The 15,724-nt window shown below is 46.8% G+C and overlaps 6 protein-coding genes across 6 annotated transcripts, besides 9 other annotated features; all 6 read right to left on the bottom strand.

Moving 5' to 3' along the window:
• Positions 1-15,724: part of a sequence feature (sequence corresponds to BAC RPCI93-27M11) that runs on past both edges of the window.
• Positions 509-1,039, bottom strand: Tb927.7.1140 (trypanothione/tryparedoxin dependent peroxidase 3; the record flags this gene model as incomplete). The annotated part of the gene is made up of 1 exon (XM_840645.1): positions 509-1,039. One exon carries the CDS (start codon positions 1,037-1,039, stop codon positions 509-511), a length of 531 nt encoding a protein of 176 aa, XP_845738.1.
• Tb927.7.1130 (trypanothione/tryparedoxin dependent peroxidase 2) lies at positions 1,441-1,950 on the bottom strand (the record flags this gene model as incomplete). The annotated part of the gene is made up of 1 exon (XM_840644.1): positions 1,441-1,950. One exon carries the CDS (start codon positions 1,948-1,950, stop codon positions 1,441-1,443), a length of 510 nt encoding a protein of 169 aa, XP_845737.1.
• On the bottom strand, positions 2,377-2,877 carry Tb927.7.1120 (trypanothione/tryparedoxin dependent peroxidase 1, cytosolic; the record flags this gene model as incomplete). The annotated part of the gene is made up of 1 exon (XM_840643.1): positions 2,377-2,877. One exon carries the CDS (start codon positions 2,875-2,877, stop codon positions 2,377-2,379), a length of 501 nt encoding a protein of 166 aa, XP_845736.1.
• Positions 3,452-3,474: a sequence feature (AT_rich).
• Tb927.7.1110 (asparagine synthetase a, putative) lies at positions 4,112-5,167 on the bottom strand (the record flags this gene model as incomplete). The annotated part of the gene is made up of 1 exon (XM_840642.1): positions 4,112-5,167. The coding sequence occupies one exon, from the start codon at positions 5,165-5,167 to the stop codon at positions 4,112-4,114; it is 1,056 nt and encodes a 351-aa protein (XP_845735.1).
• Positions 5,191-5,211: a sequence feature (AT_rich).
• On the bottom strand, positions 5,575-7,788 carry Tb927.7.1100 (hypothetical protein, conserved; the record flags this gene model as incomplete). The annotated part of the gene is made up of 1 exon (XM_840641.1): positions 5,575-7,788. One exon carries the CDS (start codon positions 7,786-7,788, stop codon positions 5,575-5,577), a length of 2,214 nt encoding a protein of 737 aa, XP_845734.1.
• Positions 7,897-7,919: a microsatellite.
• Positions 8,657-8,684: a sequence feature (AT_rich).
• Positions 9,680-9,743: a sequence feature (A-rich).
• Positions 10,292-10,328: a microsatellite.
• Positions 10,449-10,471: a sequence feature (AT_rich).
• Positions 10,668-10,698: a sequence feature (AT_rich).
• On the bottom strand, positions 10,806-15,431 carry Tb927.7.1090 (hypothetical protein, conserved; the record flags this gene model as incomplete). Its single annotated transcript, XM_840640.1, has 1 exon — positions 10,806-15,431. One exon carries the CDS (start codon positions 15,429-15,431, stop codon positions 10,806-10,808), a length of 4,626 nt encoding a protein of 1,541 aa, XP_845733.1.

Genomic DNA, 15,724 nt, shown 5'->3' with positions numbered 1-15,724 from the left:
AGCAAACTGAATCTACTGCAATAACGTCATTTGTGGAGACTACGAAGACAGTAAACCACACTATTTAACCAACTATCTGAGAGGTGCTTCGGTTTCTTGAGAAGAAAAACCCTCTACACCACACTTCTTCGCTCATTATGCAACTGGAGGCCGCGACAACAGGGTTCGCGGATAGTACGAGTGCCCGTCCGTGGCAGACGTTGGATTTGCTTCCACGTCCAAGATAAACGGCGGGTACGATATGTGTGGAACTTGCACCAAAAGGGGAGAGACAATGCACCCCCGCAAGGGAGCGCAAATTCGGTTCTTGCATCTCTCTGAGCAGCTTCCGCGGCCCTCCCTTTCAACCTCAACTCCACTGATTGCCTCAAGTCAGTGCTGAGTACTCGGTAAAAATAGAAACAATAAAAAACACAGACACAATGAAAACATAACAACGCAGCAAAGCACACCAAAACACCCCCCTCCCGCGTCTTGCGTTGTCGCGGTCCAGAGACGTATTCTTCTTTCAAAGTCGCGCACTCCCGAGCAGTGGAATGAGTTTCTCCTCAATATCCTTCACAGAGGCACCAGGTGAGAAGCGCTCCACGGGTACGCCATCTCGATCAATGAGGAAGGATGTAAAGTTCCATTTGATAGCCTTCGTTGCAAGAATACCAGGTTTAGTTTTTTTCATGTACTCATACAATGGGTGTGCGTTTTCACCATTTACGTTAATTTTCGCCATAATTGGAAACTCAGCCTTGAACTTGGTGCATACAAACTCCTTAATTTCCTCCTCGGTTCCGGGTTCCTGACCACCAAATTGGTTACACGGGAACGCCAGAACAGTGAAGCCCTGTGACTTGTACTTGTTGTAGAGTGCTGTCGCCGTTTCATAACCACCCTTTGTGTAACCGCATTTACTTGCCACATTGTATATCAGTAGCGGAGAGCCCTTGTGTTGCACGAGATTATATGGCTTATGGTCGGCGTCAAGCACCTCAAAGTCAAAGATTGACGAAGCAGCTGACATCTTTTTCCGAGATGAACGCAGCATGAGTTGGTAGTCTTGTTTGTGTTGCTTCCCAACGACGCAAGGACAAAAACAAAGCGAAATAGGAACTGAAGGCGACTAATCTGTACAATATTAGTTGATGCACTACCTCGTTCACAAAAACAGAAGCTTGCCCCTTAACCACTTCCCTTCTGACTTAATTACAGCAACATTCACTGAGTGGCACACGACACAACGCCCTTTCAAAACAAAAAAATTATAATGGAGAAAATCAAATGACCTCCGCTGGCGTTACACCTGGGTGCCATAATCACCATAAGCGGGCAAACTTACGGTCCCTACATTAACGCGTTTTTCATACTATCATTCACAACTTCACTGTCCTCGATCATCGGCAGCACTTCACATCACCAGCCGCGCACTCCGTTTCAGCGACAAATCCATCACGCGCTCTGCGTGCTTTCGAGCAGTGGAATGAGTTTTTTCTCAATATCCTTCACAGAGGCACCAGGTGAGAAGCGCTCCACGGGTACGCCATCTCGATCAATGAGGAAGGATGTAAAGTTCCATTTGATAGCCTTCGTTTTGAGGATACCAGGTTTAGTTTTTTTCATGTACTCATACAATGGGTGTGCGTTTTCACCATTTACGTTAATTTTCGCCATAATTGGAAACTCAGCCTTGAACTTGGTGCATACAAACTCCTTAATTTCCTCCTCGGTTCCGGGTTCCTGACCACCAAATTGGTTACACGGGAACGCCAGAACAGTGAAGCCCTGTGACTTGTACTTGTTGTAGAGTGTTGTCGCCGTTTCATAACCACCCTTTGTGTAACCGCATTTACTTGCCACATTGTATATCAGTAGCGGAGAGCCCTTGTGTTGCACGAGATTATATGGCTTATGGTCGGCGTCAAGCACCTCAAAGTCAAAGATTGACGAAGCAGCTGACATCTTTTTATCCGAATGAGTGCCGAAGGAGTTGGTAGTCTTGTTTGTGTTGCTTCCCAACGACGCAAGGACAAAAACAAAGCGAAATAGGAACTGAAGGCGACTAATCTGTACAATATTAGTTGATGCACTACCTCGTTCACAAAAACAGAAGCTTGCCCCTTAACCACTTCCCTTCCGACTTAATTACAGCAACATTCACTGAGTGGCACACGACACAACGCCCTTTCAAAACAAAAAAATTATAATGGAGAAAATCAAATGACCTCCGCTGGCGTTACACCTGGGTGCCATAATCACCATAAGCGGGCAAACTTACGGTCCCTTCATTAACGCGTTTTTCATATTATCATTTACAACTTCACTGTCCTCGATCATCGGCAGCACTTCACATCACCAGCCGCGCACTCCGTTTCAGCGACAAATCCATCACGCGCTCTGCGTGCTTTCGAGCAGTGGAATGAGTTTCTCCTCAATATCCTTCACAGAGGCACCAGGTGAGAAGCGCTCCACGGGTACGCCATCTCGATCAATGAGGAAGGATGTAAAGTTCCATTTGATAGCCTTCGTTGCAAGAATACCAGGTTTAGTTTTTTTCATGTACTCATACAATGGGTGTGCGTTTTCACCATTTACGTTAATTTTCGCCATAATTGGAAACTCAGCCTTGAACTTGGTGCATACAAACTCCTTGATTTCCTCCTCGTTTCCGGCTTCCTGACCACCAAACTCATTGCAGGGAAACACCAGAACAGTGAATCCCTGTGACTTGTACTTGTTGTAGAGTGCTGTCGCCGTTTCATAACCACCCTTTGTGTAACCGCATTTACTTGCCACATTGTATATCAGTAGCGGAGAGCCCTTGTGTTGCACGAGATTATATGGCTTATGGTCGGCGTCAAGCACCTCAAAGTCAAAGATTGTAGACATGTAGGCGCCTCCTCCAACCTACTCGTTCGCGCGTAAACCTACCAACCTTCCCTTTTACGAGATGTTATGGTTGATGCCAAAAGAGAACTTTTTCTTTTTCGTCAAATGAGCGGTCCAAACACATGCAGGCACCACAAATTCATTACATGTAATCCCGCCCTCCACACGCACACACACACGGGTCTCTGGTTCACTCAATATTGTGTCGAGTGTAGATTATTGGGGCTCTCAGCATTACCTGGCACAAAGCCGGTCACAAACTGAGTGGCAGGGCTTGGCACCCTTCTTAGTTAACGCATGCGCTTACGAAGGGATATTAAAAAGTTTCATGAGACAAACAAGTGCAGCCCCCATCCTTTTACCTTCTAACGCAATTTCGTTACCTCGGTGTTACTGCACTTAATAGGAGTTTGCCTCCCTCCTCCCCCTCCGCATTCCCGTCGCCAACTATTCATCACCACAAGAGTATGCGTGAGGTAACGTTTCTTACTCATTATCTCTGCCAGAGCAGGAAAGGATGAACAAAAATGGAAAAAGAAAAAGAAGCTACCAAAGTAGTGCGGGCTATCGTGACATTTATATATATATATATATAAACGACACAAAAATGAGTTAAGGCAGGAGGTGCCAACCACAGGGAAGTTTGATTAATTGGCGCATCTTCACCACCTCCTCTATTTTTTAGTATTTCACTTTTTCGATTGACACCGCTTTCTTACTCGCCTTACATGCATATACTTATTTAGACAATTCCCGAGTTTTCCGCCTTGGTTCTATTTCGACGCTTTAACATATCCCGTACTATTTTCATCCTTCAATACGTCAAATTTCAAAAATATAAATAACAACAAATGGGCGGAAATAGTAAGAGCGGCCATGGCACACACTTCCAGCAGGTAGCCGCGGTCCTGCCTTCTGAAAATAAATACAAGACAAGAAACAGATTGGAAACGAAAGGGATAAAATTTTAACGACGAAAAAAAGTATGAGCCGTCCTCTCCACCTCCCCTCTCCTCCCCCTACCCAAAGAAAAAGAGGAAAAAACATTCGATTACCGAAACTTTAAAAGGACAAAACAAGAAAGAAACACGAATGATGACGATATCCCGATGCGAGAACACGCACCAACGGGAACAATACGAAAAGGTAATTTATTCCGCTCTGCATTAAAGGCAAAACCAAAACAAATGAAGAAGGCGAAAACAAAGGGGGGGAAATGATGAAAAAAAGTTTTTTACAACAAATTGTGCTTTTTCCGAATCTCCTCAGGCCAGACGCTGCATTGCACCTCCCCGATATGCTTCTTTCTTAGCATGAACATCACCATGCGACTCTGGCCAATACCACCGCCAACAGTCTGGGGAAACTCACCATTCAGCAGCTGTTGGTGCCACTCACTTTTGAGAAGAGAATCGTCTCCCGTCAGAGAAATTTGGTGACGCAAAGCCTCGGCATTCACGCGGATGCCCATGCTGCTTACCTCAAGTGAATCATCCAGCGTAGGATTGTAAAGCAGAATGTCACCATTCAGCCCCTTCAGTGACGAAAGGGAGTTCATCGTTGGTATGGGTTTAGAGGTTCGGGGGAAAACGACTTGGGATGCCTCAACTGGAGAGGTCCAATCATCATAATCCGGCGCCCGTGCATCATGCCGATCCCCACTGCTAAGGACAGCGCCTATGCCAATGAGGAAAACAGCGCCGTATTCTCGTGCAATCTCCCGCTCACGCTCCTTAGCTGTTAGGTTTGGGTACGCCAGAAGTAGGTGCTCTGCATGCACAAACTGTATGGTCTCCGGGAGAATAGGCTTCTGCTTGTACTTTTCACAGACAGCCAACTCCGTTTTTCGGATTGCGGCATACACCTTACACACAACCTCCTTTAAGAAGGCCAAATTGCGCTGGTCATCCTTCATCACCATTTCCCAGTCCCACTGGTCCACCACAACAGAGTGGATATTGTCCAGAACATCATCCACACGCAGTGCCGTCATGTGGGTGTAGAGCCCATGGCCTGGAGCAAACTTGTAGTTAGCGAGCGTCCGTCGCTTCCACTTGGCAAGTGAATGTACCACCTCAAATGATGCATTGGGAATGGCCTTGACAGGGACCTGAACTGCCTTCTCGAAGCCGGAGAGATTGTCCTGTGTTCCGTCACCCACCCGAAACAGAATCGGTGCTCGCACCTCAACCAAATTTAATTCCTTTTCGAGAGCTTCGCTGAAGCTACGCTTCACTGTCAGGATCTGTTCCTGAAGCAGGACGTATGACGAATAACCGTCGTCGCCCATGAATGTCTGGTTTTACTTTTACCAAAAAAAATATATATATATATCACTGAACTTGCACGCGAACACAAAGTTTAGCACTACGTCAAAATAAAACAAACAAAGCTATATTCTCCTCGGTATTGCGATGGTACCTGCTTACACTGTTTTGTGTCTGTTATTGGTATTGATGGGAATGTCAGTAGCGCAAAGATTGAGGGGAGGAGGAGGAAAAAAAAAAAAGAGCAACAGAACAAAAATTCCATAAGCTGCAAGCAATAGAGGAGGGGCAATTGGTGTACCCAACGACATAACGAGATCGAGGGGCTTCGAACAGGTTAAGAGGGGGAAAGCAGACTTCTTAGCCCAACAGTATGAAACACATTCTCTCACGAAAGCCAATCGTAATTGCCGCGTAGAATACCTCCCAACTATAAAGGTTCAGGTGCTACACCACCACGCGCGGACCGGCCTTCAATTTCGTTTGCCGTCTTGAGCACCTGTTGCACAAAATGTAGAGCTTCGCTCAGAGGGGAGAGGTTCTCCTCAGTGCTGTATCCCGGTCGAAGTTTCCAGTGCACTGTTGAACCACGAGAACGAAAAAATGTCAACCGGGATGCGGGCGTCACTGGCTTTACGTTAGGAACTGGCGCTCCCTTGCGCCCCGACCGCTCCCCGTGGCGCGTTTTCACGTTACTTCTTTCCTCATTTCCAACGAGTCCTTTCGCCATGCGCTCGCGAAGTGCCCGGGCGGCGGCAAAGTTTTCAATCCACAATGATGAGGTACTGTCAACCGTTAGGTCGGTACCGCGCGGTTTGACCCTTGATGTGTGCTCGACGATGATACTCTCAACGTTAAAGTCTTCTGATTCGGCGTCTGCATCGCATACTTTCGACAAGTCCATATTCTCATAGCCTATTGTGGAACCGTACTGAATGAGATTGTGCTCCGCCAACGAAAGTTTGTCGAGGATTGCCTCAGCAATTGGGGCGACCGGGTGCTCCGTGTGCTGCTTCCAACGACGATAGGCCCGGAGCTCCAATTCGAAAGGGAACGCTACTGTTTTCTTCCGCATGGGTTTATCGGTCTCCGTAGCACTGTCACCATCGGGAATACCACTATCATTGCTTACGCCTTCCCCTTGATGTTTCTTTCGGTTATTCTGAATATCAGTTTCATCAACGGAGAAGACGGTCCATGTGAAGGTTACGCCCATGTTCTCCATATCGAGCAATACGAACCGATTTTCATGCGCATCCCACATCGCCCGCGCAACCGTTCGGCTTTGCCGCTCATTTGAAAAGAAGTAAATCTTGACAAGCGAAAATGCGGCCTCAGACTGCAGCGCACCGCACTCCCTGTCAACAGCACGGGAAACACAAATCGGGGCGTCCTTCAAGAAGTAAAGTTGCATGCTTTCCTCGTTCATGCGCTGTACAAACTCACTAAATGTTGCGTATTTCAGCGGAGTGATGTACGAACCCTCACGGGCCAAACAACAATAGACGGCACCAAGACTAAGGTTAATAGAGACTTGATGCATCCGAACATCCTCTAGTTGCAGAAGATGCTGAAACTCACGAAAAAAATAACCATAAAGAGTGTCGAAGCGTGCTGCGGTGAGAACAGGACTGTTCGCAATGGACGACGGCTGACCAATGTTGGTGGCGGTGGAATCACGTATCTCCACGGTGAGCGGCAAAACCACATCCTCGTTCGCATAGTCATCAACGTCGCGAGTTTCTGTATCCATCGTCTTCTCCTCCCAACCCTGGTCTCGTCCTTCACCAGATTGACTGGGTGGTCGCTCGTTGGCCTTAACATCCATATCCCCACTTCCGTTTTTTTCCACTTCACTTCCACTCATTCGAATGGTCGGTTGGGATTCTTCACCATCCTTTACTCCCCCATCCCCTCCCGGGTTTCGTCGCTCATGCGCCCTCTGGATTTCGCTTTCATAGTCGCGTTTCGGTGTGCCTTCTTGTTCTTCTTTTCGCCATTTTTGCTGCTGTCCGTGGTCACAGGAACCTTGATTGTCGAAATCATTTTCGGTCTTAGTCACAGTGTCAGCCTGAGCGTCCGCAATTACCTCATCGTCGCTACCACCCCCACTCCACACCTCTTGTTCTTCCTTCGATGCATCTGTTTGCTTGATTAGACGTGGGCGGCTAACGCTTATATTAACTAACCTGATGAGTTTGTTCTGTAGTTTAAATGGCTTCAATCCTTTATGACCAAACAGTTTCAGTGTAATGGGCCTGTCGGGGTTTTGAAGGTTTCCCACGATAACGCAATACCGCCGGCGCTTCTCTCCGCGGAACAGAAGCTGCCGCACCGTGTCCACCACCTGTTCCTCCTCATGCACACCGAAGTTTTCACGGATGTTGAGAGGAATGTCACGCTTCTGTCCGCCATATTCCGCCGCAAGATCCTCCTCAGGTACCCGAGTTGACGGACCTGTTGAGGCGGGAAGAACAGCGGTTGTGACGGTTGTTATTACGGAAACATTATCACCCGCATGACTCGCTGTGGCGTTGGGCGCGGTGGGTTCTTCAGCTCGCAACGGCCTGTTGAATGTCCCCCGCCCACGCCGCCGGACCGCTGGTGGGGCAGCAGCCTTTGCGGGCTCCCCGGTGGTATTCATTGGCACAAATTTTCGTTCTTTTTATTTTCTCAGGTTTAACCTAATTTGATTAACGAACCCTTTTCCACCTCCCTACTTAACCCACTTTTCTCAATACACGCACATCACATATATATATATATATATATATAAACAGCGGGAAGAACGAATTTAAAAGAAAAAAGAAAAGAAAAGGAGGAAAAAGACAACTTATTTTACGAAATTTTTGTGAATTTTTTTTTCGCAAAAAACAGCAAAAACAAATTAAAATACGTATTTTTTTTTAAAGGGTAATAAACAATTAAACTTCCTAATAAAAACTTATGAGGAAGTAAAAGAGCATTCAAGAGAAAAATAATAAAAAGAATCAACAAAAGTTCGCCCTTGAGCGTGTGGAACACACGAGGGTGTGAGAGAGGACGAAATACATATATATACATACATACATATATTTCACGTCTTTATTTTCCCATTTATTGCCGAGCAAAACATGCACACTCTTCACAAATCTTAAACTGTGAGATGTAAAACAAGGGATCTTTAAGTATTAATGTCGCTTCAAGGCCGAAATGAAAAAGAAGAGGAAGAAAGGGAAAATCAAAGGATGAACAGGTATATGTATATTTGTGTACGTCTTGTATGGAGTTACTTTTATGTAAGCGGCACGCCACCCCTTTAGACTCTCTTTGAAGGTTTCGATCTTTCTTTTTTCCTTTTCCTTTCCGCATTTCCCTCCTCTCCTCGTCCTTCTTCGTTGGTGCATGAGCGCTCCACTTAACTTCCATTAGTCAGCACCACAAATTTTGTTTTAAAATGGAAAAATAACAGGGGATGTAGCAAAGAAGTGTGTATCCTCTACGACGCAACGATGATGGTATTGTTGCTTTTCTTTTTATTAAAACTTAAAAAAAAAAAATGACAACAGTAATTGTAATGATAATCGTAGTGATAATAGTAACCGATTAGCAAAGCATAATTTTAAACCTTTCATCCCCTGTTGCTTTATCTCTTTTTCATCTTTTTCAAAAGAAAAAAATAGTATCACGCATTATGTCTCCTCTCTCCTTACTTTGGTGAGATATTGCATTTCTGTGTTCTGGAGCAACGATGTACTACGCACAAAGACATACATTAATGCTTATGCATGCAAGCATGATGTTTTCTTTTATTTATTTTTTTTTACTCCCCTTCCCCCTTCTTGAACTCTCTCTTTCCATCACATACAAAAAAAAGCAAAAGACGCCATTCACAAGATCATTCCTGCCCGGCGCATAGAAGATAAAGATGATGTGTTTGTTACACATATCCATAAGAACGAACATAACAATTAAACAAACAAACACAAAATGGGGTAACATAGTCGCACACTAAAGCTAAATAATAACAATGTTACCGTTCCTCATAATAGTAGTAGAAATAACCACAATGAAAATTGCTCTTCCCATAGCTCCCTTCTATATTTCATTCTTCTTTTTTTTTCTTTCTTCTTTGTGCATACACAAGTATTCCTCTCTTTTTCCCCCCTTTTTGAGCATATGTGTGTGTGTTTGTGTTTGTGTCATAAACAATAGAGGCAAAAAAACGGAAGGGGAAAAGATCTCATGTACTCGCTAAAATTGTCCCAATTAAAGGAAAACAAAATTAGCTATTTACAATTTCTTTTGTTCCCACCCACTCAGTTAACATAAAGCGAACCGGCAGGTTGCGTCACTTCAAATCATAAAAATATATAAATATGGATAGATATAGATATAGGTTGATAAAGCAAAGCCAATGCCGACAACAACAAAACAAAAAAGGAAAGAAAGAACTGATTGGAAGACGAGATTTTGGGGGCCGTTGATGTGTGGGGGAAAGCACGAGACATTGTAGTTACCGTCATGATATATGCTTTGCTTTATTATTGTAATTGTTTTCTCTACTTCTCTATTTCTTTCTCTTTTATTATTTTCCTCTTTTTTCTTACTTTTTCTTTTTCGCCACCTGTCCTCCATTTATTCATTTCGCTCTCGTTCGTTGTGGTGCCGTCTCCTTGAGTACGTTATTGAGCTCACAACAGTGATGTAATGTAATGTAATGTGAAGGAATATGGGCAACGCATACGTAGGCACCATAACAAAAGCAACGTGCGCCTCTCGATGGTCACGGAAGCGGTAGTAAGGCGAAAACAATAAAAAAAAACGAAAGGTGAAGCCAGAAAATTTAAGATGAAGCAATGCATCTCACAGACAGAATAAGAACAAGAAAAGAGACCAACGAGGCATTTTCGTACTTTGGAACGAAGTCTCTAGAAAAGAACAACAACAGAACAGAACAAAAGGAACATCAGCGCCCGAAAATACAAGGGATACTGGAAAGGGGGGAAAAGAATACATAACTTAGTTCATAGATTCACTTCGTCAATATTCGAAACACACGCAGACTCATTCACTTATTTATTTACTCACTCACATTACACAAGTACATATATACTTATATATTTAAATATCCGCTTATTTGTTTCATGTTTGTACATTCCTTCACCTATAAATATATATATATATATATATATATATATGTATGGACATCCTTGCCTCATCGCTACCCTGTGGATAAAAGGAAAAACAAAGTCAACAGAAGAAAAGAGAAAGAGATAAATTCCCCGCCAAGGGCCTCCTCACCCACCACCCCTGAATCAACCCTAAAAAAAAATAATAATAATAAACAAAGACAAAATGGAGACGGCAACAAACGTTAAAAGAATGCACGACATAAAAAGAAAAACAAAAAAACGTAAAATGGCAAACATCCCATCGCCCCCTTTTTTTTTAATCCTTTTTCAGGGTGCAGTTCTAGAACTCACAACAATCGTCTCCAAACAGAAACAAAATATCCTGGGCGTCACAAATATAAGGGAGAGGAAATAAAATAGTTATTTAAAAAAAAAAAAAAGAAACGACTCAAAAAATGGGTTTGGGCTTGGAGGGTGGAGGGTGGAGGGTCGTGTGATCGTCGGCGATCCCGAGGTCAATTCAGAAACAGCAAAAAAAATGCCAGCATCACGCTTGTTGCGCTTGAAGTAAAGTAATTAACTCGCTTTGTCCCATTGAAGAGGTATTTCCTGCCGGAGCCCCTCGACCTGTTGCTACGTCAGGAAAAGTACCTTGACTTGCCTCCTGCAGCAGAGCTGAGGTCCGATTCATGATCCTCTCCTCAATAGTGCGAGGTGCATACATTACATACACATATGTTCTCTTCAACTGTCCGCAACGGTCAATGCGACCAACTGCCTGCTGGTGCTGGGCTGGGTTGAGGTTGGGTTCCATAAAAATCAAGCGGTTCGCAAAGACCAAATTGAGCCCTGAGCATGCAACCCGGGAAGAGAGAAACAGCACGTGTCCTCGGTTGTTACCCGAAGGCGTGCTTCCTGAGGCCGACCCTGTTGCTGAGGCGGTGGTCGCTGCATTGGCGTGGAGCTGGGCGAAAATTTTCTTCCGCTGAACCAAAGTTACGTGATTATCGATCACGTGTACGTTTTGGTAGCCAGCCTCCTTTAGGGCTGCCTCTCCCATTTGCAGGATCGCTGGCACCTTTGAGAACACCAACACGTTGTCGTCTGGGGCCTCATCCCATATGTCTTCAAGCAGTTGAATCAGCCTTGGAATTCGACTACCGCGCCCAACAGCATCAACCCGTCGCTTCAGTTCTTCGTGAGAAACGTTTTCACCGTTGGGGGGCGCCATGCCCTCATCTTGGAGTGCACCCAGCGTGCTTACTTGCGTATTTTCCACCTGAATTACCATCATTTTTTCCCTCATGCTTTTGGGGTTTCTACAATGAGGGCAGCGGGCGGTAGTTTCGTTTGAAAGTGTTGGTCTCGCCACCTGTATCGTCGCAAACAGACACTCCTTACAAAATAGATGGAAGCAGCTTAGTAAGGTTGGGTGGAGCATAGTATCGAGACATATGGCGCACTCTGGAACTTCAGGGGGATCAAGCGTCAGTTTGCGCAGTGTCTCCACCGTCGTCTCCGGGGGAACCAACACATTGGTTTCACCCCGACCTTTCCTGGTTCCCGTAGTATTAAGCCGGTTCGCGATAAGCTTCCTAGCGTACGCCAACGCGTCGTTAGGTGTTACGGAAACAACTGAACTCAGGAAGTTGGAAGCGACTTGCTCATTTTTCTGATGGGACTGCACATACAGTGCTTGATCACTGTTTCGGACGTCAGCGAAGGCTGTTGAAGGATGCAACGCCATACGGCCAAGTAAGCAGACCCATGACAGCAGCTTCGCTGAACAGTTTCCCACCAACCCCTGGCGTTGCAAAAGTGCAACGCCCCGAGCTACAACGTCTCCCGCGTAATCATAGAGAAAGCGCTCGCCGTCCAGTAGTGGAACCTCCACATGCGCTTCGGTGACAGGAGAAAGTTGCAGAGCCCTCTGCAGCTCCTCCGTTTTCTCATGACGGACCATCAGATGTGTCAAGGGCACAGAAAACCGCCACGACCGGAACAAACCACCACGGTCGGAAATGAATCCCTCGGTTTCTTCCTCGCTTGCAGCGGACGTTACACGACGATACAATGCATCCTTCAAAGTGAGCACAGGGGATTTCGGATAAACTGTTTGCTTAGTAAACGGATTGCAGAGCCTACACATGCACAGTGGCTTCCTTATTGCCGGTTGGGTCAGGACATGTCGTGTGTCACTTGGGGACGACTTTGAGTGACGGCCGACGTAAAAGCTGTTAATCGCATATCGTGCCATCTTCCTCGAACTTCTGAATGCGTTGAGGGCGGAGATCATGTGCCGCTGTTTGTCGTAAGAGGAGCAATAAAACGCGCTTAGTGGAGACACAGAATACGATGGACTAAGCTCGGCCCACAGGAACTTAAATAAAGGTTGAAGAGAGTTGACGTCGTTGTTGTTGATGGGTGTTCCCGACACAACCCATCGTCGGCGAGCCTGGAGGTACTGAAGCCTGGAGGTCTTCGAGCACTTCTGCGATTCGTCAAGTATAATGCGTTCAAAGACGAAATCCGTCAGGTAAAGAACGTCACTCCGCAGGAACTCTCGAAACGTTTTGTCCCACTGAGAAACAAAGTCAAGTGTCGGACCGGGCGGTGCCCCTTCCGCCTCCAGAACTACTTGCCTCCGGGCCGATTCAAACAGGCTAAGAATGCTATCGAAGACATCAGCGGATCCATCGCAGTCATTTACCCCTTGGGACGCTGACGCTGCCCGGGCCCGACGTTCGTTACATCCGCGGCAAAAGGTATCCCACTGCGCCAAGGAAGCATCTTTATGTTCCATATACGGCAGCGTCATAGTTAGAAGACGAAACGCTGCATCTGTCTCCACTCGCAGGTGGGCACCGACGGTTTCGTACGTGGTGATCACAAAATCGGCAGAGCAAAAGTCTTCATAGGTGTAGCGCTGCCGCGATGGGCCGTGAAACAATATGTATCGAGCAAGTGGATAAAAGCGATCAATTTCCGACACCCACTGAATCAATAGTGAGAGCGGCACCACCACAAGGGTCGTTTTCGGAAGCGGCTTTGGTGTGGGAAGGTACACCGGCTGCGGTAAGCTGCCGTATAAAACCTCCAACATATCTGACCACGGTGCACCTGTTTTACGAACCCGGATGTGTCGCCACAAATAGATCGGTTCATCCTCACCTGCGCCCGCCGTGCCGGCATCACTCTCTGCAAATGCCTTGTTGACGGCACCCACATTAGACCCCTTCACGGTGCCTAATGTGGTGACCGTCGGTACTTCTGTTTCCTCCAACTCAATGGCACGCTTCTTTGCGGTTGCACACAGGGAGAGCACTACCAGCGTTTTACCCAATCCCATTTCATCACATAAAAAACCGCAATGCAGTGCTCGACGAGCGAAGCGAGCAGACAAAGAATCACTGCGCACAATGAACCACTCAGAGGACATGGAAGAGTAGAAGAGTGAAAACTCTCTGCTCCCTCTTCCTGCACTTCGATCCGCAACTTCTGAGGGTAAGCCTGAGGTAGCTTCAAAGAAGCCACGAAGTTCAACGTACTGTGCCAGACCACGCGTTTCCCGTTCAAGCATGTAAGCGAGGCTCTCTACTTGGTGAGGATGCAGACGTGCCCGAATATACTCATGGGGGAACCCCTCCCCTACTGCACGTGTGTTCCCACGGTAATTAGCGGCAGCAATCTGCGTGACGTGTTGAAGCATAGCTCGCGCATTCGCCACGCGTGGAAAACTTCTCTCCACGTCAGTACATTCACGGTAGGTCCTTCCGGCCATACTCATTACGTTCAGACCATCCTCTCCAACATCAGTTGAAGCAAAGCTGTTAACAGTGGTACCGTTGTTGCTGCTCTCACCACCATGTGTGAGAGGGGGCGTGACAAAGCCTTTTGACAACGACCATTCATGTAACTCCCTTATGCGGCTTTCCTTTGATTCCAATAGGAAGTCATTCACTCCGCTTTCAGAAAGGACGCGGTGGAAGAGGAACACGGCTCCCATGACCTCCCGGAGCGCCAGTTTCTTCATGCCGTAGGAGGCACTACCGCTGGCATTTTGAAGAGCGTACAAACTGAAAAGGAATTTGGAACTGTCTTCCGCCCACCTCGTCTCATGCTCCTGCACCTCCGTCACCAAAGTCGCATGCCGATCAAAACCTGATAACGCGGCACCGTCTTCGCTGCTTCCCGCGCAGCGCCGGCCGCGCGGCTTTCTCTTCCCTGATTCCTCAGAGGGAGCAACAGAAGCCGCTGCTTTACTTCCCCTTCGCGTGCGCGCCGTTTGGTAAGGCGATGTCGCCTTCACAAATGCCTGTGAAAGGACGACTTGGTGGCTCATTTTCAGAGGACCTCCGTTGTCGGACACATCCCTTTGGGTGTACCATATTAACAACAAAAGGTACGAGTGAGTCTGGAAATAACAACAGTCGCTGCCCCCAAACCGACTATGCATTTCCTTATCAATTTCTTCGATCGCCTTGTACACGAGCTCCCCACTATCTGATTTCAAAAGGCGGTCCTCCTCCACGCGACCAGTCTCCAGCAACAAGTGCAATAGAACGCTCGTTACGCCGCCCGTCAAATCCAACGCACGGCAAGCTGCACAAGCAATGAATAGAAGCGCGTGAATGCCATCTAAAGAGTTAAGGCACTTCATGAATAAACTCACGAGTCTGCTCACTGAGGCATCACGGGATGCTGCCAACGACGATGATTTCTTAGACGCTTCTTCCACTCGCTCCCACTCGTGCAGTATGTAGCGCCATACGCATGGCAAGGACACGTGAATCCGCAGTAGTTCTACGCGGTCGTTCCCAACATCTGGATCCTCCTTCGGCCGTTCTTCGAGCGAAACCAACTTCCGGGCCTTATCGGCAATCACCGTGTATCGCATAAAGTGCTTCACGTGCTCAACAAAAATCTCCTGACGCCGGCTGTTAGTGAGATTATCCCTTTTCGTGGTCGTACTACGTTGAGCGGCGGCTGCAACTGAACTCGGTGGCCCGGAGGGTTTGACTAGTCCCCCCTGATTCGTTGCCGACGTTGCAAAGCGCTGCATTCCACACCGCAGTCGTGCCTGTAGCGCTTTCGTTACCTTGTCTTCCTGCTCAGCGATACACTCATCATCGTCACCATCAGTCAGCACAGTGTCGTTCCCGTTGCCCACCATCTTTTCAGCTCGGCGTTTCGTCCGCTTCTTGAATGAAGCTGCTAATATCTGGTTATCCGAATCACTTTCATCACCGTTGCATTCGTCAATGAAATCATGTGTAATGGGGTCCCCTTCACGACCCACCAGTGATTCGATTCCTGTCGTTGCTGTCTCAGCTTCAGCGGACTGTTCTTGGTCTCGTGGCCGCTTGCTTCTCTTCCTCGGTGGCATTTACTCACGACCGCGCAAGCCTCTTGGTACTTCTTTTTGATGCTTGGTGGAAAGACGATGCAGTTCTCAAATAAAGTCAT

Source organism: Trypanosoma brucei, chromosome 7 (assembly GCF_000002445.2).
Source record: "Trypanosoma brucei brucei TREU927 chromosome 7, complete sequence".
NCBI lineage: Eukaryota > Euglenozoa > Kinetoplastea > Trypanosomatida > Trypanosomatidae > Trypanosoma > Trypanosoma brucei.
This window is presented reverse-complemented; position numbering and strand designations above follow the sequence as displayed.